Source organism: Falco punctatus (genome assembly GCF_963210335.1).
Source record: "Falco punctatus genome assembly, chromosome: 1".
In the NCBI taxonomy this organism is placed as follows: domain Eukaryota; kingdom Metazoa; phylum Chordata; class Aves; order Falconiformes; family Falconidae; genus Falco; species Falco punctatus.
This window is the reverse complement of record NC_137580.1, coordinates 84,473,007-84,498,791: the sequence shown is the minus strand read 5'-3', so window position 1 is coordinate 84,498,791 and position 25,785 is coordinate 84,473,007. Positions and strand designations below refer to the sequence as shown.

The 25,785-nt window shown below is 36.6% G+C and overlaps 1 protein-coding gene across 1 annotated transcript in view; it reads right to left on the bottom strand.

Moving 5' to 3' along the window:
- Nucleotides 1-604: 604 nt before the first annotated feature.
- SFSWAP (splicing factor SWAP) overlaps nucleotides 605-25,785 on the bottom strand; it is a 49,511-nt gene continuing 24,330 nt past the window's right edge. The window contains 7 exon segments of the mRNA XM_080405337.1: nucleotides 605-1,028; nucleotides 3,287-3,359; nucleotides 3,945-4,115; nucleotides 7,972-8,097; nucleotides 9,437-9,451; nucleotides 9,453-9,590; nucleotides 15,668-15,933. Of these exon segments, the coding sequence (XP_080261463.1) occupies nucleotides 963-1,028; nucleotides 3,287-3,359; nucleotides 3,945-4,115; nucleotides 7,972-8,097; nucleotides 9,437-9,451; nucleotides 9,453-9,590; nucleotides 15,668-15,933 (855 nt within the window). The 3' untranslated portion in view covers nucleotides 605-962.

The window sequence follows — 25,785 nt, the reverse complement described above, 5'->3', positions numbered from 1 at the left end:
AAAGCAGGCTTGGGGAAAAATCCACACATGCCTTTTTGTACTCATTTTAAGAGTATTTCAATTAAATAATAGTCTCACTGTACTACAAAGAATGCATAATGAACAAAGGTGCAATTATAGAGGCCACACACTTTTCAAAAACTGTATGTCAGTAAAACAGCAGTTAGTAATGATCTTCCTCAACTGCATGAAAGACGTTGAATCAGAAGAATGCTGATTTCTGTAAAGTATGCCTGCTCAGTGACCACAAAAATATACCCTCTTTCCCACAGCTAACTAGAAAGAAAAATGCACATTAAGGCAAGGACTACTGACCATTAGTTATTGACTTCAAAAGGTCAACTCCTCCAATGAAATCTCAATGATTTTTCTAAAATGATGGACAGAAACCATGTCCCTTGTCCAAAACCTGTCCACTACTAACACCCAAGCAACCAAGCATTCTTAGATTGTTCCATATATGAGGGAAGATAAGCATTTTTCAGCTTAAGGTGGTCAGGCAGGCTAGACAGTTGTTAATTTTAAAAAGCAGAAAATATTAAAGAAAATTAATTAGTAACAAAAGTCAACTGTAAACAATTAAGGACTCCACAGAAACTCTAGCTAATGAAAGATGTTTCCTTCTTTATTACTGTGTAATACTTCACAGAAACATGGTATTTACAAATATACACATATAGACTGCTGATCATAAAATGTTACTGAAGAATTAGTCAAAAAAATCAATTTACAAAACCCAGAAACTTTCCAAAGATATTCTGGCTGAAAAATTTAATGAAATTTCAAGGAGATGCTTCTGTACAGAAAGATAGGGTTTAGCTCCTCAAGGTCTGGTAACATTAGACGAGTTGTGAACCAAGTGAGCTAAGCTCAGCTGTACATTTGAGATGAGGCAGTTTATTTTTATTTTTTTTAATATTGTTCTTTTTCACACAATTTCTTGATGGTCAGTTCAACAGGTCTCAGGAGGCACTAGTTTGGATGTTTTTGGAAGCTGCAAGCATTGCTCTCACTTTGGCCATAAGGTCCTGTAGAAAATAAAAGGACAATGATCAGACATGTCTGGGCTTTGACCAGAGCTAAAGTATGCGATTACAAAAACCTGCATGAAAGGGTTAGCTTATGCTCCAGTCACATAGAATAGATTCACAGTCATCAGATATGAAAAGTCCCTGGGCTAAATGAATGAAATAATTTGGAGAAAGTTCCTATGACAGCAACTGAAGTCTGTTTTTACTACAATGCTACAAAGTGCTCCGCATAAATGTTTAGAGCAATTTCTATACAACGAAACACAGAAATCACGTCAACTCAAATGGAAATAAATTATAACTGTTATCTTCACAAAAACTGTAATGAACACACAACTACTAACCACTGAAGGTTCACAAAAAAAAGAAAGAGGAAAAAAGAGAGAGAGCACTAACAATTACTCTGTAACAGAAAGGATTTTTTGTTTGCTTTGTAAACCTGAACCAAAAATTTACATAGCAGAGCTATTTTCACATATGACAAGAGCGACTGAAACATTAAGGCTGTTGTGAAACCAAACAGCAACTCAGTCTCGCCAAAGTATCCAGTGAGAACAGTGTTACAAAAAGGAAATGAAATCTCATATAAACAGCATCAAGTAAGTGGATTGCAAAAAATGTTCACAAAAATAAGAAGCATGTATCAGTAATGAGTTAAAGTTACTTAAAACATTTCTTCACAAATTCTTAGTTCTTTTAAAGCATTTTTCATCTGAAGCTCTCAAAATACTTCACAGGGGAATTCAGCATCATTATGCCACTTCACAGATGGAAGGATTTGAATGAGAAAAGATACTGAATTAGTCAGGGTCAGCCAGCACACTGGCAGCAAAATGATCTTACTAATAATTAGGCAAATTAAATTTCTTTGGCCTCTTACAAAAAAGCTGAACTAATCTATGTTGGGAAATACCTTGCAGATTCATAACAGTTTCATTCCTCTTTTTTATTTTTTGCAAACAGTAACTAAGAACTGTTATTTTAATACAGTAATCTTTCCTCCTCTTACAGCTGCACTTCAAGCAAGCAGACTAATATCAAACTAGCAAATGCTATGCCATAAGCAATATTTAACCCAAGAAACAATTACCTTTGTCTGAAAGGTATTGTGTTTTTTAAAGGGTGGGATTTTTGCTCTACTTTGAAGACCAGGATGTAGTTCATATCTCATTTCTCATACCAGGTATTTCCATGTATTGTTTGGTAACCTAACAAGTGCTATGATGTTGGTACTCCACTTTCTTTCTCTGGTGTCTATACTTGCTATTTTCTATTTTCCTGAATATTCTTGTTTTGGATTTCTCATTGAAAATGGATCAAATATGGTATGTAAGGTACTAATCTACTAGACTTAATTCCCAACTACAACTAAGTCCCCAGCAAAACTAAATCTTTGAACAATATTAATTTATTGAAAGAATAGTCTATCCATTAAAAAAAATGAGAATATAAAAAAGCAACTGTGATATTATATTGCAAAATTTCCAAAGCATGATTAAAAGCTTTCCTCCTCTAAACTTTGCCTATTCAATTGAAAAAAAAAAAAAAAAAGCGTGAAGACTCTAAAAGGATGAGTGAAATTAAAAATGTTAAAGAGTGACACCATGCAGTAGCTTTTCAAAAAGGAATGGAATTATTTTGACAGAGGTTAGGTATCTTAAAACTTAGGGAAGCTAAATGCATTTAGATTACTGCACAGCACGTATCAGGCAGACACCTGATATGCCACGATTCACAGCAAACTTGAATATATCAACAAAATCATAACACCAATAGTTCAGAGACATAAACAGCAACAAGGGTAAGATAAGTGAGCTGAAGATACTGCTTAATGCAAAGCATGCACTTCAGTTTGCAAGAGGACATATATTTCCTCTACTGCCAACCCCATAAACTTAACCTTTGCCAAGGTATTCCTCCTTCCTCCTTTCCTCCATCAAACTTGTTAAGAGCACTACACAGTAAGATAGGCTATGGGTAACTGGGGTATTGTAGCATAACGCGGACTTTCGTATCTTAACAGTGGATATGTTACAGCACAGTGAGTTTAGCTCGGTCTTTAAAAGCTTGATTAAACTTGAAAGGACAGCAGCTAGAGAAACAACAAAATTGTTTTTCTCATAAGCAAACAGATTAAGAATGCCTCTACATCACAGGCAAAGCTCAGAATTGTATAAGGTAGTAAAACAATGTGATGGACACAGTTAATTAGAAAAAAACCAACAAACCAGACTCTGAATCTGTTTTATTTGTACCTGAGTAATTTTACTCTGCACTGAAGACACAATTGCTGAAGAGATTTGGCCATCTTTTTCCTGAGAAACTCCCCTGAAAAAATAAAATTATAATAAGAAATTTATAGTAAATGTTTTAAAAATGCATTTAACTCATCACCATGATTTTGGATTTCATTGTACAAGTCTCTCATATGTCAGTCAACACTTCTCGCATTCAACTAGAAGCCATGTTCAGTCACAGTCAGAAGAGTCACTTCTACAGCTGACGGAGAAATCAGGACAGCAGCCTAGGGATCTTTTGACAGGACTGTTCTGTAGAAACAATTTAATTGTGAATCTTGCACACACAATTCAAACCACTATTAATAAAATTCTACTTCAGAGAGTACTCCTTTAGTGAAAGTTTCCAATTTGTAACTTAGAATTATGTTGCAGAATTTCCTGCACCATATTTACTATAAGAGTATAATAGAGATGTTTAATCCAGTAAGCAACAGAGATCAAATTTCTTCATCAGACTGATGCACACAGTGCTGTCCTCTTAGTGTCTTCTACTTTCAGTATGCCCACATGTCACACACACACAGAGCTCCTTACCCCACAAGTTAGGTCAAAAGATACGCTGGCAGTCAAGAGACATCAGCGCTGCAGTATAATAATAAATAACGTGTATTACCTGGAGCGTTCCTGGCTGGATTCCCTGCTCTCCACAGGAGAGACACTAGTTGAATGTACAGAATTTTTGTGTGTGGATGGTTTGCCTGGTGACATGGATGGTGAAGGAGACCTAGCTTTGGACTTGGTACGTGATCTAGACCGCCTCTTCTTCTTCTTTTCATGGGGACTTCTGTGAGCAGAAAAGATTTTATTGAAGGATTATTTGGAGCAATATTACACTAGCTCAGCTGAAATTACTTTTCACACTTCTAAAAGTTTATACAGCCCTCTTCCACAGGATACTTCTCATGCATTCAGCAATCATTAGTCTTACACTGATACTGCACTTCTATGGCTGTGCAAAACACAATCTCAGCAGCTCTTTATGACATATTACATTAGGCAACTACTAGTACCCGAGGTTCTCACTTGGAATGCTGCTTCATGGGTACACAGAAATCACTGGCCAGTATTTGATCACTTGAAGGATAATAATGGAAAGTCTTTCATTGGAGATTTGCAGAATAGCTTTGCTAGAGGGAAGTTCCTTTCTAAACAACATCAGGCACTTAGAACATAATGAGAAACATTAAGAGTTTATATCGCTTACGATCTTCCTAGCTCATAAACGAGCAAACCATGGAATCATAGTTATGTGATAAATCTACAGAGCAAATCCATGGTGTTTTGTTTTTTTTTTTGCCTTTTACAAGAAATCACCCTTTTCCTTGTGATCCAATCTATACTGCAACAAACTGCAGGCTCAAAATGATAGAAAAAGCTCTTCTATGCCATTCAAACAAACCTAAACCTAGCAACATGTTTTAAGTGCAAATAATTGATGACTTGGAAATTAGATACACAAATATTTGTCACTATGAAAGCTGGAACAAAGGACTTCAGAGTACCTGACCTGTTCATTATTGACATACAGGGAAAACAGAGGTAGCCTCCTCATATGCAATATTAAGCTTAAAGAGAATTAATTTAGTAATATACTAGAAACAGAACTATCAAGTCTTTAAATATGATTGTGAATTTATGTCTGTATGATTTACATACCAGTATTGATATTACTGTTAATGCCTTAAGGGTTAGGCAATACCTCGTTGTAGGCATCTCTCTCTAGCATGCACTGCTAGAAGTCTACTCAAAAGAACATTGTTGAAGCTTCTAGAACATCTTAAAACACTGTAAAACTTTGATCCATTTTTGAAGTATCCCATCATTCATTCCTTTACTTTGATATTTTTTTTTAAGGAATGTGATACTTTAAAAGCAGCTATGCTATAACATATTGAATTCCCATATAGATACATACACCTCTGATGCTTAAGATTTATCATACAAATATCTGATTTTTATATGGAATTTAACATTCAGGACTGCAAACCCCCCTTAAACTTTTCTTGCATAAATTATCGTTAAGTGTAGAAGAAAAACCCTGCAGCTCTACTAGTCTCTAACATTTTCATGACTATACAAAAAACATCAGCTACAACGCTAGTTATTCCTTGACTAGCTAATTATGTACTGTAATTGCTCAGTTTCTTAAAACATAATATAATCAAGCTGTGAACATATTTCATACTTCACTCTTGAAAAATCTCAGCAAACATTCATCATGCAAAAAAGAACATTCTACCATAAGCTTTTTCAGTGTTTTTCATCTCAGATTATGATGAACAAACATCGTAACAGCTGAACGAACGTGTCTATCAATTTTCTATTTTTCAAACATTCTATTTCTAGGCTTACTTTTTAATATTTTTCTAGTTACAAAAGCTAGCAGAGGGTGACAGAGCACTGGAACAGGCTGCCCAGAGAGGTTGTGGAGTCACCTTCTCTAAAGATACTCAAAACCTGCCTGGACATAACTCTGTGCAACCTGATCTGGGAGAACCTGCTTTACCAGGGGGTGGAACCAGATCATCTCCAGAGGCCCCTTCTGACCCTGACCATTCTGTGATCCTGTGATACTCTCTGCAGAAAGTAACTCACTGTAGTCAGATTAAAATGCTAATTTACATTAGACTTCTTTTTAAAGTGACTATGATGGACTGAGATACAGGATAAGCAGAAGAAAAAACAACTGTTGTATTTATTCTGAAGTACACCTCATTGTACAAGCAGTGAGCCAGCAATTCCCAGACAAGACAAAGTAAAACACAGCTTCCTAGTTCCCACATATTTTCTTCTGGAAATATACCTAAAAATTTACAAGCAATGCTAGCTATTCAGCATCACAACTGATCTCAGGTCAATGCCCTGAGAAAGTTTAAAATATTGCAGTACTTATTAATTCTAACTTTCAGTCCTCTGAAAGTACTGGATTCTAAAGCTTGCCTACTTCTTAGTGTAACTATGGTTAATAAACACCACTCAGCTGACTGCTGCCATGTAAGACTGAAACTTGCTCTCAGCCATCAGGCAAAATATACATTACTCGTTCATAGACCCAAGTATGCTAATTAGCTTTTAACAGCCCTTAAACCCAAATGTTGCTTCCATTACACCATTGCGAAGAATCTGCTCCATAACTGATGATGAAAACTGGTCTACCACAGCATCTACACCTTTACTTGAAAATTTAACATGTCAGTCCTAACAGGGCTGAAACAGTAGGCCTTTGCAATCAGAGCTGCAAAATATCCTTATCTATGTTTAACTACAACATTCTTTCTTCAGACTACATTTTTTGCACTTACTGCCAGCCATATTTTATTGTGTAGTGTTCTGTGTTCCTGTTTAAGGCCTAACAGTTTACAGTTTCCACCTATATACACAACACTGTCTAAAGAGGAATCTAGTTTGTTTCACAATCATCATCATAATTTCCCATGTGGAGTGGTGTAAGTCTAAAAATAATTCATAGCTTAACACACTGAGTGGTCAAGCAGCAGACACACCACACTGCATTACAAATAGCACAGGGCCACGCAAAAAAATTTGCTTGTGTTTATAGGAAGAAAAACATTTATGAGCTTCCATATCTTTTCTGTTTAACCAAATTTGCATGTTGCATTCCACAGATGCCTCTGTTATCTCGAGTTGAATGCAAAAAGATGAATCAGTTGAAGTACACACTGATGAAGTTCTCAATTACACATTAATTAATATAGAGGCTGTAAGAGATGGAAAGTTATCTTAAGAAACAACAGAAATTTTTTAATAATCATCAAGTTGAAAGCGATCTCTTTGCTTCTTATTCTACAAGAGATATGGAGAAATAGGTTAAAGACTAAATCTTCACTGATGAGCAGAAAAAATCTGTATGCTCAGTTTAGTAACTTCAATGTGTTGAGCTTTGTGCACACATACATACAAGCATGAAACATTTTCACTTCCTTGCATGTTGAAGACACAACACACCATAAAACAGTAGAGACACTAAACATTTCAAAGCCTTCTGGGCACACACTTTGCAGATGTTTTTCTTCTGCAATTGCTGAGCTGAAATAATGGTTGGTATTCCATTTTGATTATAATAGGTTCAGAGAGACTATATGCAAGGTGCTTTCAAAAAATGGCACTTGTTGATTCGCATTTCATATTCCACTCTACCAGTAAAATAACTGCTACATGTAAAGCGTGCTTTACATGTAGCAGTTATTTTACTGGAAACCAGAGTTTCCCATTACTTATGCAGTTATGCTGCGATGTCAAGCAATGCCAGTAGGAATAACATCAATACCACCATACGACCTCTGTGCCAAGGTCATACAGCTTGCACAAGCATTGCATGAAAAATGACCCCACAAGAAGGAAATATGAAAGTCTAAATATAATCTGAACTCTCACAGCTAGGAGGTAGTAGCGTACTAACGTTCACTGATTTGGTTGTACATTTAGCGTTCAAATGCACGGAAGAATGGGAGAAAAAGAACAATTGCTTCTATTATTATTTTTTTTTCTCCACAGTAGTATTTGTCTGTTAAAATAAACCTCCAGAGCATAAAAAAATGTGAGTATACATCACATCAGGCAATGTTTAAAGTCTTTTACAATGCCAGGACATCACCTTCTCCAGGACCAGACATACTTACTTGGAACGTGGGCGTTTCCTACTATTTCCAGGACTATTACTAATGCGATAAGCTGTTGGAACACTTCTTTCATCTCTCCGCCTTTCTGGTGTGTGAGTCCTTCTCCTAGGTGACCTCGATCGTGACCTAAGCAGGAAAAAAAATCCAAAAGTTTGCTTTTTGTTACTTATTTCATTACTTTTAATTCAATGGAATTGTGCTGTCACCAAATGCAAATATAACACTGCTCAAATGTTTATTTTATAACAACATGGGGTATTTAGTCTCCAAGACTTGTCAGCTGCATACAAATTTCCTACCCATCCAAGACATTTAGGATGTAGTTATCCATTGCTTTTCACTCCCAGTGGGGGAGGGGGGGGACGGGATGACAATTAATTTTTTCTTATTGTCTGCTAATGTCAACTTCTGTATTAGTAGGTGGCAAAGTTTTACTTCAGTCCAGTTACCTTTTGCGGCAACAGAGCTTATTAACATCAGTATGTAGAAGTCCAATTTGGTTTGAAGCCTGGAATTGTCAGGCCTGACCCTATCTTCTCAAATTAGTGGTATGTTTTTAGAACTGCTGCATAGATAGAGGTAAGATACAAGTTTTTGTTTTCAGCCTATCTCCAACACTGACAAGTCCAGGAAATTTTGTCCCTGATGTCGCAGGATAATCCTAGCACAGCCAATATCTTCACCTATGCAAGTGACCAACAACCCATGATTGGTATTGTTTGGCACTAGCACTTTTCTAGGAAAAAATACCTCAAGTCAAAGTGAGACAGAGAAAAAGATCAAGAGGGGAAAAAAAGAAAGCATGCCCAGTTAAGATCAGAGATCAATTTAAAAGCTTAACTCTTTTTCTCTGTGATTTGGAATTAAGTGGATGTGTAAAAGTAAAACCTGAGTATTTTGTAACAACAAAATAAATGGAATGAGAAAACTCCTGAGACGTAGAGGGGAGGGGAGAAGAGAGAGAAGGGGGCAATTCAGGGACCCAGTTTGGAAAAATGAAAGAAACCCCCCCCCCAATCCCTATATCCACTCAAAATTCCTGACAGTAAGTTAGTTTTGTTCTCAATAAAATATATAGTTCTACTAATTTTAATTCTATTTCCTTATTTATTTTAATGCCTTTCTTATTTATATACTGCATGTCATTCCATGTACACCAAACATTCATGTTCTTGAAAATACCTAATTTTCAGTGACTAAAAGACAAGTCATTTGCAAAATCACTGATCTTCTGTGGACTCACACCATATATATAATATATACAAACACACACTCCTGAGCCATTTCTCTTAAACCTACAACAAAAGAGATCAACTGAAAATGAAAGAAGTAATCATAATGGCAGTTAAGTGTTGCAAATTATCTGGTTTGTCACTTAGAAATCTGATCTTTACCAGGCCATTCAGAAGGATTAAAAAAGGAAAAAAAAAACAACAGATTATAAAGTTTGGGGTCAGTCAGACACCTTGACATTTTACCGATTTCCCTCAAAAGAGCTCCAGCAGTCAAATCTTTTCGTTGTCGAAGATGCCTGATAATTTTCCTGCTCTGTTGCTGCTCCCATTGATGAGCTGCTCAGACCCGGCTCCATGCTCAGTGTCCCTGTGGATGCTGTGAGTCTGTGATACGGAGGCACACACTTCACATTCAGAATAAAAGTCCTAGTTTTGGTATTAACTAGAATCCTGAAAAGGCTCAGTCCCTTAACCAAAAGCTGAACCTTAGTGAAACATGCCTATATGGACCAGCCTAAAAAAAGTCCAAACAATCAGAAAGAAAAAAAGCATTAGCTTCATTTTTATGAACTGACGTTTGTGGTTCTACAACATTCTTCCAATCACCAAATTCCAAGAACTTTGGCCGTTAGCTTCAAACAATTAAAACCAGCTTAATAGTTTTACTGCAATACATCAATTATTACTTTCATTAGACTGTTATTTCAAAAGGCACTCTATTCCTTTAAAGTCAGTATCACTTGTGTTTAGAAGGGCCCCCGAAGTTCAAAGGGTTACGAAGCTTGGCATATCTCATTGCAAAATAGGAATTAAAACTACGTGAGTTGCCTCAGCAATAAGAAAATCAGTTTGGAAGGCGAAAAAACACCTGAACAATTTATTTATTTATTTATTTTTTTTTTTACAAAGAACAGCTACTTCCACATCTCTTAAATTCCTAACATTGAGGCAAAAAGTCTCACAAACACACACACAAGTGTACTCTATCCAAACTTACTGAAAAGTAACCTGTTGAAATACACCACTACTAATAGTGGTTTACAACTCATTAACTGAATAAATTATGTGGCTTAATACTACCCTATTACTAGATGGTATAAATATAAATCAATTGGTATCAAAGACAAGTTTAGACTTTCCATCTCTACTCTAGTTCAAAATGAGCATCCATATTTCATCTAACCAAACCACGAAATCATTCAGTATGTAACGAGCGCATCTGCTTCCCTTCCTCTCCTCTCACATACACGCACAAACCACCCTCACAAATATATCATTAGCTTAGATCATGTACAAAAAATATCTGTTGGTAGAAAACAGACATTCAGATCAACACTGTCATTATTTACACTTACTGCCAACCAGCTGTGAAACCTAACTTCTCAGCTAGAACCGCACACTGAAAACCCCAGTGACTGACAACCTACGCTCCTTTAAAGAGGGGCACTGTCAGGTACATTTCACATCATTTTTAACGGTGCTTTGAAGTTGATTAGAAAAAAAAAAAAAAAAAAAAAAGATACTGATGCAGCATTTACTACAGATGACCAAAAGGTACCAAAGGCTGTTTGTTTTCTGAGACAGATTTAATGTAAAAGACGGGGCTAACTAAGTACTTATTTGGAAAGAACTAATTATCTTTTTGGGACTGACGGCTCCAAAGCAATCCACATAGCAATACCTTACAGCACTTTTGGACATGGTTTACTGTTTCCATGACTTTTTTTAACTTTAATCTGTCATATTAGTCTAGAATTAAAGCTGTAAGATACCAGGAGCTTTATGGAAGTAATTTTGGTACAGAAATTTTGTTCCAGAAAATAACATGCATTTATACAGAGAACCACTGTTAGCACACCACATGCCACAACTAAGCCAATACATCTGGGTTCATTATGTAGCTACAGTTTTTTAAAGTTGCTTCTGTAAAACAGGTTTGCTTGTGCTACCCAGAAAAATGAATATCCAGAACACTCTTTGAATCAACTTCATGTTATTCAAACAGAATTTTTCAACTTTAATACTGTTGAAGATGCCTTAGAAAATACAAAAAAATGCAACAGTACAAAAAATTGCATTTTACCACCAAAGACTATTTTTAAATTAAGCAGAGCCTCTAGACCTCTAACAACGCAAAAATAACTAATAAAGAAGTGATATTAAATGGTATAACAGCAAAGTATATTGTGAAGTTCACCTGTAGGATTTCTAAGAACAATATGCAAGGGTGTGTGTGCGTGTGTGTTAAGATGCACAAACCAAAAAGAGAGAGCTTAGAAAAGTACACTGAACATCAACTGAATAAAGAACAAAGTAAGTTACTGCAAATCTCTGTTTAACTTCACTTCCCACATCTCATTCCCTATTAATTTGCCAGAATAAGTTATACGGTAAAGGTGATTTTACTTTTTGAAACAACTTATACAATTAAATAATAAATACTCAAAATTGAGTTTTTAAACAAACGGTCAACTAATGCCTATGTGGGAACCTCACAAAATCTAAGGCTTTAAGATTGTTCCCCCAAATGCAGGGTGCGTGTTGAGTGCCATTATTAAAATTTAGAGATTAAAATTCATTATCATCTGAATGCAATATAGCGTAACGAAAAGTTACAAAATAAGCATGGCTCATCTTTTGGCTATCATAGTTAATTTAAATATAATAGTTCAAATAACTTCAAATCCAAAATCACTGTGCAGGTATGTCAAACGTAATAAGCTACTCTCTAAGAAAGTTATGAAACCTTGTTTCTTAAGAAAAAGAATTGTTTGTTATTCTAAATCATTTGATTAACAGCAACTAGAGCAGTAATTACTATAGAAAAGAAAAATTCCAGCTTTTTCCAGTCCACTCTTGAGGTAAAATAAAGCATCAATAGTCACTTTGAGATTTGTAGGTTAGAATATGTTTTGAACAGAATAAAACAAGGCAACAAAATCTCAAACATGCAACATTAGACTGAGACACTCGAATAAAGCATAGTTACTTAAAAGGGATGTTCTACTATGATTCAGCATTGATGTCCACACAATAAAGGCTATCTCTAAGCACCACCCATTTAATATGAGACAAATGCATTAACTTCTACAAACAATTTACACTTATCCCAGGAGGGTATGACTCTTCACGTAACTATTCACCAGTAAGTTGTAACACCCAATATTTTGGGAATCTAGGAAAAAAATATTGTTCTAGGTGAAGCACTGGGAAAACTAAAGAGCGAAGAGATGTGAAACGTGCCATGTTTTGAATGAGATAAAACAATGCATGGACATAATCTTCTCTGAATCAACTCTGAATAAATAAATAATAATAAACCCCCCCAGTCATATCTTCTAGCTAAGCAACAACATTTGCCTTTTTTGGCAATTACTCAGGTAAGGTATTGTTTTTGCCTAAACATTTGAGAAACAAAACACATCAGTATCTGACTGGGCTACGAATCAGCCTCCCACTCTTGATTACTCTATACATTTTCTGGTTTCAGGAGCAAAAGCTTTAATTTTGGAAATACTGCGAGTATGTTAAGGCACATCAAACACCTTCAATAAAGCAAACCTTCAATCATCACCATTTCTTGTACAATGTGAGACCATGTAGACCCCAATTAGAAAGGCAGGGCCAGAAAAGACTTTAAGAAATAAGACTATTCAATATTCTCCAAACTATAATTCTTGAGACAGAAATTCCCCACAATGGAGCCTTTACAAGCTGTATTAACTACCTTTACCACTGAGACACTTATGAAAAGCTTTCTAGTCACTCTGTTACCAATTTAAATCCACTACTTATTGTCCAGACCCCAAGGACTGAAGATGAATGTTCTATTCCCTCTTTGTTTTGGCGTGAAGACTCATTTCATCTTCCCTCAGTCTTCTTAAGCAGTCATTCCAACTCTTTTTTTTTTTTTTTTTTTTAATTCTCAAAAATTGTGATGATTCTCTCTGAACTTCCTCCAGCTGGTCTAATTCATTCTAAAGGATGCACAAAACGGGACACAGTACTCTAGGTGAGGCCCAACAGAACAACAACTTCCAGACGAGGAGATATCTGATGCATCCTGCATAAGACTTGCTTGTCTTTACTGATTAAAGTAAAACAGCACAGTTTCTATATTATCAGATGCAGAAGAAAGGTATTCATTGCAGCTGAATTACAAGAGGTTCAGATGTAGCCATGTTCTTGTGGAATGCTACAGACAGGAAGGTACATTCAGATTTCTAACAGGTCTCCCACCTGACATAATTGCCAATAAAAGTATTTCATATGACCTGCAAAAAGCTCATATGGAATTGGCACCCACTCACCACTGATGATACTGCCTTAAGCTCCCAGAAACAATGGATTTCTGAATCCACTGAGGGGAGAGAGACCCTTCAGAGACTTTTGTTTAAACTAGTACTTGCAGAACAGAAAGACAGGCTGAATGGAAAGCTCCTTCCCATTCAGCTTTAACTTCTGTCAAGTTTTATAACGTGCGTAATGTTTTCAGTGCAAGATGTGGTGCAGTTTTTCTGAAACAATTGAGGCTCTGTGTGTCTCTTATTTGATTTGTGCCACGAGGTACACTGAAGATGACACACAAAGATTAGCTCCAGTAGATGAGCTATTCTTTGTGTAATTTCTCTACCGGCTGAACTACAGCCACCAAAAAAACCCCTTCAAACAACCAAAACATAGTAAGACTATCCACTATGTAGACCATGGTGGAAGTATTCAAGCCTCTATAAAGGACCAGATTATCTCATCTCCCTAAAGACTTATCTCAGTATACATCAAACTGAACTTGCAGGTTCCCATTGATTTGGTTACTGTCCAATGCAAACTCAAGCAACATGCAGGATTATCCTTATCGTATAGAGTAGTATACCCAGGAATTGGTAAGGATCTTCTCAGATGATTCTTTGTCCTTTTCAAGGTATCACAGAAGATGACTTAATTTTTTTTTTAGCATGAGTATAAAGTTTTCTCCTTGGTTTTACCACATGTCAGCCAAATCATGGATAAATATATGCAGCATAGCTTGGATGAAGCGATGTGGGAGGTTCAAGTGAAGATACGGCTCAACAAGGAGTTGAAAAGATCAGTAATTCACCAGTGGAGACTTGTCCCCAAGATATCCTTAACTTTGAGAAGACTTAGGTTTTGAGAAGATGTGCATTCACTTCTTAAACAAGGACAGCTTCATTTAGCATCAAACCCTTTACACGCTGGTAAGCACAGAAAAGGACTGGCACACAGTATTTTGGGGTGTGCCTTATAACACAGAGCATCATGACCACCTACTGTCAAAGGCAGTCAAATAAGCAGCATGTCAAACTGACCGTTTCAGGCCAAGTTACGTTAATCTAATTCCTTGCATCTCTAAATAGCAGAGAAGTCTACAGCGAAGTACTGTATTTAACCTTAAAAATATAGTACAAAATAAAAAGTTGCAACATGTTAACACTTCCTCGTATTAGTGTAGTTAAGACACTCTGTTACACAAAAAAAATGCACATGGAAAATACAAGACGAGAAGTTCTGTCACACCGCTGTCAAGGGCTAGAAGGTGTTTTTCAGGAAGAAGCATGTCACAGGCGTGGCCACAAAGATAAAGAATTATATAATTTTGCATGCATCACATATATAACTGTAGTAGTATTTATATACACCATCTGTTTGAACTATGAGTTACTTAAACACTGTTTGGTAGCATGATCCAGAGAACGTAACTTCAAGAATAAACCCTTCCTACTGACCACAGTAACTGCTGTATGGCGAGGCGTTCAGATACGACAAATTTGTAGAAGGTGCCTAGATTTAAATGTTTTAGATATAATTAACAGCATTAATATAACACAATATAGATAATCTTATAGCTGGATAATTGAGATAATGAATTTAATCTCATTAATGATTAAATACAGAGTTAACTGCACTGGGCTACATTATTGCATGGTCTCCCTTCCTCATCAACTCTCTTTTCACCCTTCTTGGATTCCTGTTATATCTCTCCTGCCATTTATATTTATCCATCATATTTTTTCACACACCACCTAACTGCTTGCTTTCCTTCTGAGCTTTGCTATTCAACCACCTGGTTCTCTACCTCTCTTTCGTATCTTAATATTATCCGGTTACTTTACTCCAGCAACAGAACAGCCACAGGCTTATTTGTAAGTTTTCTTCCTGCTATAATCACATTCCTACAGATTATTGTCAGGTATTTCACAGACCAGAGTGAAAAAGCATTTACTGGTACAAATTTTGCACTATGCAATAAGAAATTAAAGACTCATTATTTCATTAAAACTCTTTTCTAAGACCCTCCACATCTTCTGATATTTACTGTCCTCAAGGTGACTGTAGCCTTTGTAATGGGTATGAAGATGTTTATATAATGGAAGAAGTGCAAAAATGTTTTAAGTGTTAGCCCACACAGAATTCTAAAGCCTATGTTTGGTTTCCAAACCCACCTTGAATGCCTGACAGTTCTATAGGCAGTGGGAAGTGAGTGCTTTGCTTTTGAATGTGATCTAGATCTGGATTTAGATGATGAATGGTACTTGAATGGTGATCGAGATCTTGTCCGAGATCTTTTCTTGTGCTTTTTTCTTTTCTTTTCCTTTTCTTCATCCCTAGGAGGATCTTTGCTTTTGCTTGAAGGCCTTTCTGCTTGTTTAACTTCTAAGGTGGGTAAAGTTCTGACTGCAGTCACAGGACATGGTGTACTATTGACACCCTGAAATCAAAAGGTAAACAAAGATCAGTGTTAAGTTTTCAAAGCTTCATGCAAATTTTTAATTTGCGAAAACCCTGTAAGTATGGACAACACATAAGCATCTCCAGTCCTTTATACTAAACAGAGAGCTACATCTACTCCTCTGCATGCCACATACACGCAAAATTTTACAAAGAAACTTAAGATATCCTGCATGGTAGTCTTGCCAATATACAATACAGGTTTTTTTTGCAGAAATGCCGATTAATGAGTACAACAGCAAGAAATAATAACTAACAATCACCTTGCATCGTTTGACTCATGAAAGTATGTGAGAAATACATCGATCTTAAGAAAGTAGTTATTTAATCAGTAACAATCTAACCTCCCACGAATGCTTTAAAAACTTGAAGTGCTGCATCAGCATTATGTAAAGCATGCATAATAAGTAGGGCTGACATCTTCAAGAACATGTGTCTAGTAGTATTTAATGAAGGTATACAGTTCCCCAAAGATACACATGCAAGTTGGGATATGCATGCTAAGACTGTCAGCTTAACTAGGACATAGTTCTGAAGTTTTCAGAACTTTTTTCCACTTTTTAGAAGAAAAGTGCTCTAAAAGAAAAAAAAGGTACTATCAGGTATCTTTTCATCTTTTATTTAAAAAAGGATAAATCTGGAAACATGATCAGGAACTACTGACATCCAAAGTTAAGTTTTAGTGTCACTTTCATCCCTGAATTGAGCTGTTTAATTTACAACCCCAAGGAAAACAACAAAATGAATTAGTGCCGACAAAAATTATTTCTGTACTTTGCAAAATAAGTGTTTTGCATTGACAGGGTTAGGAAGATCACAAATATTATTAATTTCAAAGACAGAACAGGTCCATGCACAGTTTATGTTCAGTGAGTAACTCTGGCTGCAGTTGGTTAAGCAAAACATAGCATACTCCATGAAATTTTCAAATTATCAGCTTGCACCTGAGAGAATTCCGCTCAATGCCTTGTTGAAAACAATTCAAGTCAGGCACTCTAGATATACTCCTGATTTCAAAGCCTGTCATTCCCCCAGCTGCCATTTCAAGGCAACTGGAGAAATCAGTTTCCCTCTGTCATAATTTCTGCTCCACCTGGTCTGACACTTCCACCATCTGATACAAGGATGCCTACCGTGATTGGAATAAAACATAATACACTAAAGCCTGTTCCTAACTTGGTTATTTCAGGTTATCTTTTCCTTTCTTTTTACCCATCTCCTACTGTGAATACGTCAAGGCAGTAACTGACCACATTTGAATAACTGGAAATCTAGCTTTGCTTCAAGTTAGAGCACCATAGTTCTTTTCTGAGCTTTAACTGATAAATGCTATTGCAGTATTTACAAAAGTAGCAATAAAGCAGTACCTTTGCTTCAAGGATTATAAACACTTTATAGCACAATCATTTGAGTGACTGGTTTACCAGAGGTCCATTTCCAATCTCACTAACTTCACAATCCACATTTAATTACAGACCACGCATGCCCAAACTACGGAGTTTCCTAAAAGACCACTGCAGCTGACTTTTGCTCCTTGACAATGTTATTCATCTCTTTATACAGTATCTTAGTCTTGGCTTTGAACACTACTGAATATGTAACAGACTGGTTTGCCTTGAAGTAGACTCCTCTAACAGCTTGAAACAAAGCAGCTATAGGCAAAGTAGAGTTAAGAAGAGAACAAGGCGTGGGGGGGAATTGGCTTTCACCACCCAAGTTCATTTGGCCGCATAAAATACAAGCTGTCATACCACCGCCAAAAAGCAAGTTAATATATGAATGACACACTTTGAGTTCACACAGAGGTGCTCTCAGAAACCAGAATGAAGAACCCCACAATGCTAAGCCCCTCTACGTATCCACGAAAAGCACTGGATGCTGAACCGTGGACTCCCCTTGACTTTCAGGATGCTTACACCAAGGGGTGACAGTGCTGTCCAGACACCTCTGAGAAAAGCACAGCTGCAGGCTGGCTGGCTGGCTGTAGATTCAGACACCACTGCTTCAGGTTACTAATGAATCATGTTTGGAAAGCCATAGAGAAGTAATTTTAGCTACCCCCAGGTGAGTATGTAGGCTCTGGAGTGCAATACAACAGCTAACACACAGGGAGACATCACCTATCCATCTGAACCTACGCAATGCACCACTGCAAACCAGCAGCTCAGCTGATCTTTGTCAGGGCACAACGCAACTGTGAACAAATGCGCTGATTCCCTCAGTGGCAACCCTGGTTGCCTTCAAGAAAAAAAAAATCATCAGCAAAATGACCTGATTCGCCATCAGAGCACAGCACAGAGCTCAGTGAAAGAACTCAACGCCCGCAAGTTACCAGGCCACAAAGAAAATTTCTGGGTGTGCAAGTAATGCTGCTGAACAAAAATAATTTGAAAAAAACAAACCCCCTGTCTTAGCATCTGGCAAATAGAAGAAGCTGTCAGGGGTTTGTGTTTTCACTAGTGAAAGCTGATCTAGGCAAACTAAGGTAATGGGAACTAAAACTGGAAGCAAGAATGCGGGAGTGGGTGTGTGGGTAGAGTGGTGGTGGTGAAATCAAAGCAAGCAGATACTGACAGATTATTCAGCATTTCCAAAACTGGCCTGGCTTTGCAAATCTGCAGGACAGTAGAACAGTCTTAGAAAGCACGGTAACAAACTGGTTACCTGATGAATTTTATTATGCATCTCAAAGGATGAGAGATTTAAATTTTTTGAGAGCTCTTCTAAGGACTTACACTGCAAATGTTCAGGAAGCATTCACTTAATCTCACTTCCTTGTCCATTTGGGGTAACACCACAATTTTTTTGGCCCTTATTAAATGTTACAGTGGCAGACAATTTCACTGACAGAGTTGCTCTTCAACACTTTATCTGCATGACTGAAGCAAATCTGCCTAAAATAATGCTTCCTACAGTAAACACTTGGTATAAAAAAAAATGTTTCAGAGATACCTTTTTGGAAAACAAAAATGATTCAACAACTTGTTTAGCAGGAATGGGTTAGGAAAGAGCTCAGTATCATAAAGAAATTATAGCTTTACGAGCACAGAAACGAGCACTTCAGTTCATCACAAGACATTTGCATATTTGCAGTATTCTTAAGACCAGAACACAGACTGGGTATTCTGAGGTTACACTACTTAAGCAATACAAAGCCAACATGAGAAGGGAACCAAAAGGCGCTTATTGCAACAGAACAAAACACTAGCACTGCTCCTAGTACAAACAAAATCTACTGGTAAAGAACATTATCAATAATGTTACTAACACTTTTACAACTGGGTAGTATTTATTCTGTTCTGAACAGCTGAATTTTGCAGTAATTTGAATCTTATGTTAGATCAAAATTGAAAAGCGAGGAATGTCAGAACTGTGAAGTTAATCAACAATTCTTTTACTTCATTAAAATCTGAAAATACCCTAGATTCTTTTCTACCACTGTACCTTTTTCACTGCAGGTTCCCCAAAACTTATGGTGAAGTATCCCCTGACTGAGAATTAATAAGCAACTGTCCACCAGCAATGCAAGTGTATGATCGCTCTGCACATCAAAGCGAGCAGTTACCACTTTCAGAAGAGTTTGTCAGTCCTAGCCTCAATAAATTGGCCCAAAATGATTAAACAGAAGTGATAAAAACATTTTGTATAGAATAGGTTCCTATTGAACAAATGCAATACCCAATACTCATAAGACTCAACAGTTTCATCAAGGTTTACCTGCTGCACTGAAACACAGCTATTAACAGTACACTGACTCCAAAAACAGTCAGAATTTTGCATTTTCAATTTTGGATGCCCAACTGTAAAAAAATAAGTGGCTGTGAATCTGTTTGTGTATGGACAATCAACATGGCATTGTATCTTGAGTACTCTGAAGACTAAAAATCGAGGCATAGAACATTCTTAGCTCCCTCACCTATCTTAATTAAGATGGCAGTTCCTGATTTTTACCTTTATTCCCCACTATTAAATATTAATAAAAATATTACAGTATCAGGAATTACAACTCAAGTATATTTTTATAGTAGGGTTCTTGCAATGAAAAATTTCCAAGTGCCAGCAAGCTATCCACCCCCCAAATGCCACATTAGTATGTGACATTTTGTTCTATGTTTTTATCTGTCCTTTTGAAAAAGCAAGATAAAGGAAATATATAAACATACACACACACCCCTTCCATGCTAAACAGAAGATACAGATACCTGGATTCAGAAAAAAAAAAAAGGTAAAGAAATGAATGGTCCTGAAATATTCTAAAGCATTTTTTCATTAAGTACTGATTGGATAGTTTTCATCAGACAATTACATTTTGCTCACAAATTATCATTAAGAAAATATGTAAACATAAAATATAACATTATTATTCCAGAGAGACATGCAGTAATATCTACAGTCAGTCCACTGCTAAAAATAGTAGGATCAACTACAACAGTAAGTGTGGAAGATGTACATTGTCTACGGTTGTTCATAACTCTGTTATGCTTGGAAAAACTTGAATAGCATCTCATTTTTAAACATGGCACACTTCTATTTCACTTGTAAACAGACTATTTTCCACAGGAAACAAAAATAAAAATTGTTATGTACACAACAACCAAAGACAAGCCATGTAAAGAAACAAATAATAAAAGAGGGCTTCAAACCAAGGAAGATGAAAAAGCCAAAAGAAGTGAAGTTTTGTTTTGTGCTATAGAATCTTTATATTCAGAGGCACACGGCAGGTGACATTTGGGACAAGCCGTTAAAATAGAGCTACTTTCAAATCACATGCTTGTCTGGTTTTGCAGCATTATTATGCCAACTTTCTCTCCTTGTTTACATCACATACTAACTTTTATATCGGTAACAGTTTCGGTATAACCAACTGTCTTTTACATGTGTATCAAAGTACTATTGCCCCTAAAGCATTTCTGACATAGGATAAAATACAAGAGAATTAGCAAAATAATCTGTATTAGAAGCCCATGAGACATGTTATTAGTTAAATCATGCCTGGCAGAAAAAACTGGACAGTACAAAACTTGCAGAACACTTGTCACTACATCAAGTCACTACTTTCAAGAAGTCAAATATACTCTGCCTCGTCTAGCCAGTCACCAGTGCTGTCCCCTTCTATTTTTTTCAGGTATTATCAGCACCAGTAGATTCTGGGAGAAATTTTATCAGTTATATTACTTTAACGGTCATTTATGACTAGTTTCTTTGACAAAAAATGAAGTCTGCAGGCCTTCCTTTGACAAGGGCAGCAGGGAGGGGACTTTACCAAGGCAAATTATATTTACCAAGACTTTTTGCTGGAAGCAATGATTTGGCAGCTTAAGATCTTCCCTCTGCAAGACTCCTATAACCTCCTACCATTATCAACCACTGTTAACAAAAACATTAAGCAAGTGTTCACAGGCAAGACACTGAACTATGACAATTTTCATCTGTCAGGCTTGGCTGCACACAGATGGAGACCCAGGGCTCCATCACAGATTCTTTTACTTTTTCTTTTTCAACCTTTTGTTCCCCGATGCACTCACGAACAATGCTGCTCAGATGGACAGGGTTAGGGATAATCAAAAGTCCTGAACGGATAGATTTGCAGACAAACAACATTTTGACTCCTGAAAAAGGTTAGGAAAAATGTTACAGGCCTACCATACCAAGTGTGCTGTAGCAAGCCCTACTACCAAGGGTGACACTTGTATTCAGAATTCAACTCATGCCAATAGCCAGCATGCTTGTTTTATTAAGCTGCGTGGGGGTATAAGTAAAACAAGACAAACATACCATCTTAACATGACCTCTCCCAATGTCTAATCTACTTAATTCAGGTTTTGATAAATATATATAAGAGCATGCACAAGCCTTTATTCTCCTTATATATAAATATATGTGTCATCTTAAATTTTAAAACTTAAATTAATTTTAATAGTTTTGGAATGAACTTTGCATTTCAGACCATGAAACGCCTTACTTTATTTTTTAAAAAATAAAAAAGCACTTCAATGCAGCACTCCAGATAACCTGGTGTACCCCAGCTCTGCATACCTAGAAGAACTGCAGTTGTTAGAACTGCAGGTTGTTTGCTGTTACAGGACAAAGAACCTATGTTCATTGCAGAATAATTGCAATTTCTCTTTACTGACACTGCCTGACAGATGTGCCAGTTGGCCTGATTCTTCTTGTTACAAAAGTGTCTATGTGAATTACACATGTAAACACCAAGAAGTGAAGTGCCACTCAGTCATTGTTTACCCACGTCCTGAAAAACAGCAAAGACTTCACTACCATGTTACTGGAAGCTGATCAGATGTGGAAACTAAGCTACATATTTTCCAAGTACTGCTGAGGAAATATGATGCATAACTACTGTTGTAATGCATGCAAGAATAGTGAGGAGCCAATTATGAAAAGCTGTGCTGCTCCATTGCTCGAGCTCATTTTTCAGCCTTTTGTTCCTCTTGCTTGATTTCACTTTAAGGAAAAACAGAAAACCATATAAAAGAAATAATTCAGCTATCGCAAAAGTAGATCTGACTATTTTTAAGATTCAGCTGAAGCCAAAAAATCGTAAAAGTGCTATGTTCTGTGGTATCAACTGTCCTTTACATGCAGTTAGTAGAATCAATTTTGTTCAAAGTTATAACATATACTCAGTACTAGCATTTCTTTCAAGAAATACTAGTTATCAGGAAAATCTGACAGAGCTCAAAAAAGCTTTGCTCATTTAATGCATCTCTACAGCAGTGTGATAAGCAGGTTTTCAGCACAAACATACACTGTGTGTACACATAAATAGCATCAACTAGTTTTTATATAGTTGTTAGGCAGGGGCAATTTCAGAGGAATTATGCATCTCCCATGAACGTTCTCAACTTCTCTTCATGCTTTATTACACATCTCAGTCATTACTCCATTCTTTGAGACATTTTAAGCTACAAAAATAATTCCAGTACATTAACTCTATGGTCGCTGTAAATCAATTGTTTGTTTCCTGGACTCTTCATTGGATGCTCCTTCCCCCCAAACAGGAGATGAAATACATTAAGTGACATCTCTGCGGACTTTCATATTTAAATAGTATTGTTTAAATATTTAAATTCTGAAATTTCCCCAATTAGCACCATTAACCCAACTACAAAACTAAATTTACATCTCTCTACCTTTTTTTATACACACATTTCTATTTAATTGCAATCAGTGTTTTTAAATGCATCTTCTTGTTTCTGAAACATGACTGAAAGAGCTTAACCCCCCCATGCTACGTATTTATTTATAAACTTATTTAGACATCATGATGCAATTTACTATATTCTCAGTGTTTATAAAACAGAGGCTACCAAATCCACACTATGATTTCACTTATCTTTTTCCAATAAAATTTCTTGAATCAAATGGGCTGTTACCAATAGGCAAACCAGGCAAATAGAGCAAAAGGCAGATTACATATTGGAATGAATGGAGATGGATGTGGATACCTGGCTAGCTGAAAAGGGTCACATAGACATAGTCCAGCTGGCTGGACAAAAATGCACACTGCTCTCAGCTTATCTGAAGTAAAGCAAGAATACACTGTCTTTGGCTGTTCTTGTTACACAATAACAGGAAGATTTCGGTGGGAAAAGAATATTGCAGGTGGGAACAGATAACTACAGAAGAGAAACTAGGGGCGGGCTTGATATTTAGGCAACTAACCAATAACGAGCTTAACTTTTGTAATATGTATGAGCTAATTATAACAAGGCATAAAAGGTGACTGTAAGGGACAATAAATGAAGTCTGCTGATCACTCATATTGAGTGACTGTGTCTTCCCTCCATCGCAACAGATGGAAGCTTTTTCAAATACGGCAAAATGGAAAGGCAAACAAAACTGAAAAACATTCACGTTTCAAAATGAAATTCTATATGCATGTATCTATATAAACATAGACAAGCATGTCAATAAGCAAACTACACTTAGGACGAATATTACTTCCAAAGACATTATGGCATTTTAGACTGCTCATTAACACATTACTAGCATTCCCAATAAAGGAGTCAATTTTATTTCAAAAAAAAACCCAGTAACATTTAAATATGTATTTGAAATCCTAAATAATCCCTTTTATAAAGAAAGCATCTCCAAACTATTTCTATTGGTAAGAAGCAGAGCAATGGGTTACTTTAAAATTCTTAAATACACTGAATTTTTTTCTGTGTGAAAAAGAGATGCCTTCTCTGAAACTGTACATATACGGGAGAAGGAAAAAGAAGTTCTTAGCAAATGAGTTTACTGAGAAGTGGGATTAGGGTGCAGTTTTTGTTGAAAAGTTCACTTGCTTTTTAGCTAATTCAGCTTAGAACTTCAGCAAGTACAGATGTGAGTGAGGACACCCATCTGCTCTTCTGAAAGAGGGTCAGCTGTTACTGAGGAGTTACTCCTTATTTCAGGCATTCTCTTAAAGAAAAATAACCAAAGAACCCTAGCTTAGCAACTTTTATGTCCCTGACAAATCCCCTTGAGAAGGAGAGCAGAACTGCAAGTCTGGGGAGTTTTGCATTATCACTGGCTCTTTGCATTCACTCTTCAATATACAACTGGAAAAAAATACTGATCACTTACGTCAGTCATGGAAAATTTGTTAGGAGCAACAACGAGAATCCCAAACAGCATCTCTTTGGGATATGACCACACTCAATTCACATATTTGCTACTCCGTGGTGATATGGATCACCTGAACTACAGGTGTATCTCTTCCAATTGCCTGTTCTCTTGAAAGCATTTTGAGGGCTAATCTATTATTTATTTGGAAAAAAATCAAGAATGGGGCAACGAATTACTTGTTAGGTACTGGAATTCTTTCTGTGGGAAAGGAAACAATGAAAAGCCGTGTCCTTCACTCTTGTAACAAGTCTGTAACAATCAATACCTGAAATTTTCTGTCAGTATCCAGAGATTAAGTTTTGCTTGATTAGTACAACCAAGAATGATTTACTGACTTTTGTGGAAGCAATATAATTCCAAAATGAGGAAACAGGTTCTCTACTTCCCAACAATATTTGTATTTGCAATGTGCACAGAAAGCCTGCAGCATTTACAAATGCAGTAGTTTCAATCTGGCTTAGTGAAGGATCCTGCAACCACACCCTAAGCTGCATAAATTTCCAGCCCTAATTAGGTTGTTTCCAGAAACTACACAGTCTACAACAAATCCCATTCCGACATTTTCCCCACAGCTGTTTACAACTACTGCAGTGAAGACAAATGTCAAAGGTAAATTTGTCGAAAATGGATTTTGACAGTTTTTCTTCCATTATGAAGAGAGATGGTCTGGACTTGCTGGAGGTGTCCATACAAGTACTGGAAACACAGGCTCCCCCATCTTTTAGCAAGCATGCATCAGAACACACCAGATTGGCATGTGCTTATGGATAAAATGATGCTTAGGCTGAATAAAAACGAGTGACACTCCTGGAAGTAAAATTACTACTTCTAAAGCTAGGACAAGCACTATACTGGCAGAAGGAGATTGGCTCTGCGAAAAAGCTGGAACAAAGGGAAAAGAAAACAGAACAAACAGAAACAAAGTAGGAAAATAGCCTATCTCCTCTGTGGGTGAAGTTAAGCAATTAAGAACTTAAATGGACAATACACAATGTAAATAGGAATGCGACTCTTCGATAGAGAACATACTCTGTTGCCAAAACCTGCAGATGGAGAGAAAAGCTTCAGGACAGCATTACGATGCAGGAACAAATCAATACTTGAAGGATTTTCCTATATAATAAATTCAAATCCCTCATTTAGGCTTTTAAAATTGTATTTATTTTACACAAATCAGAAAGGGTTTACGAGAAACAAT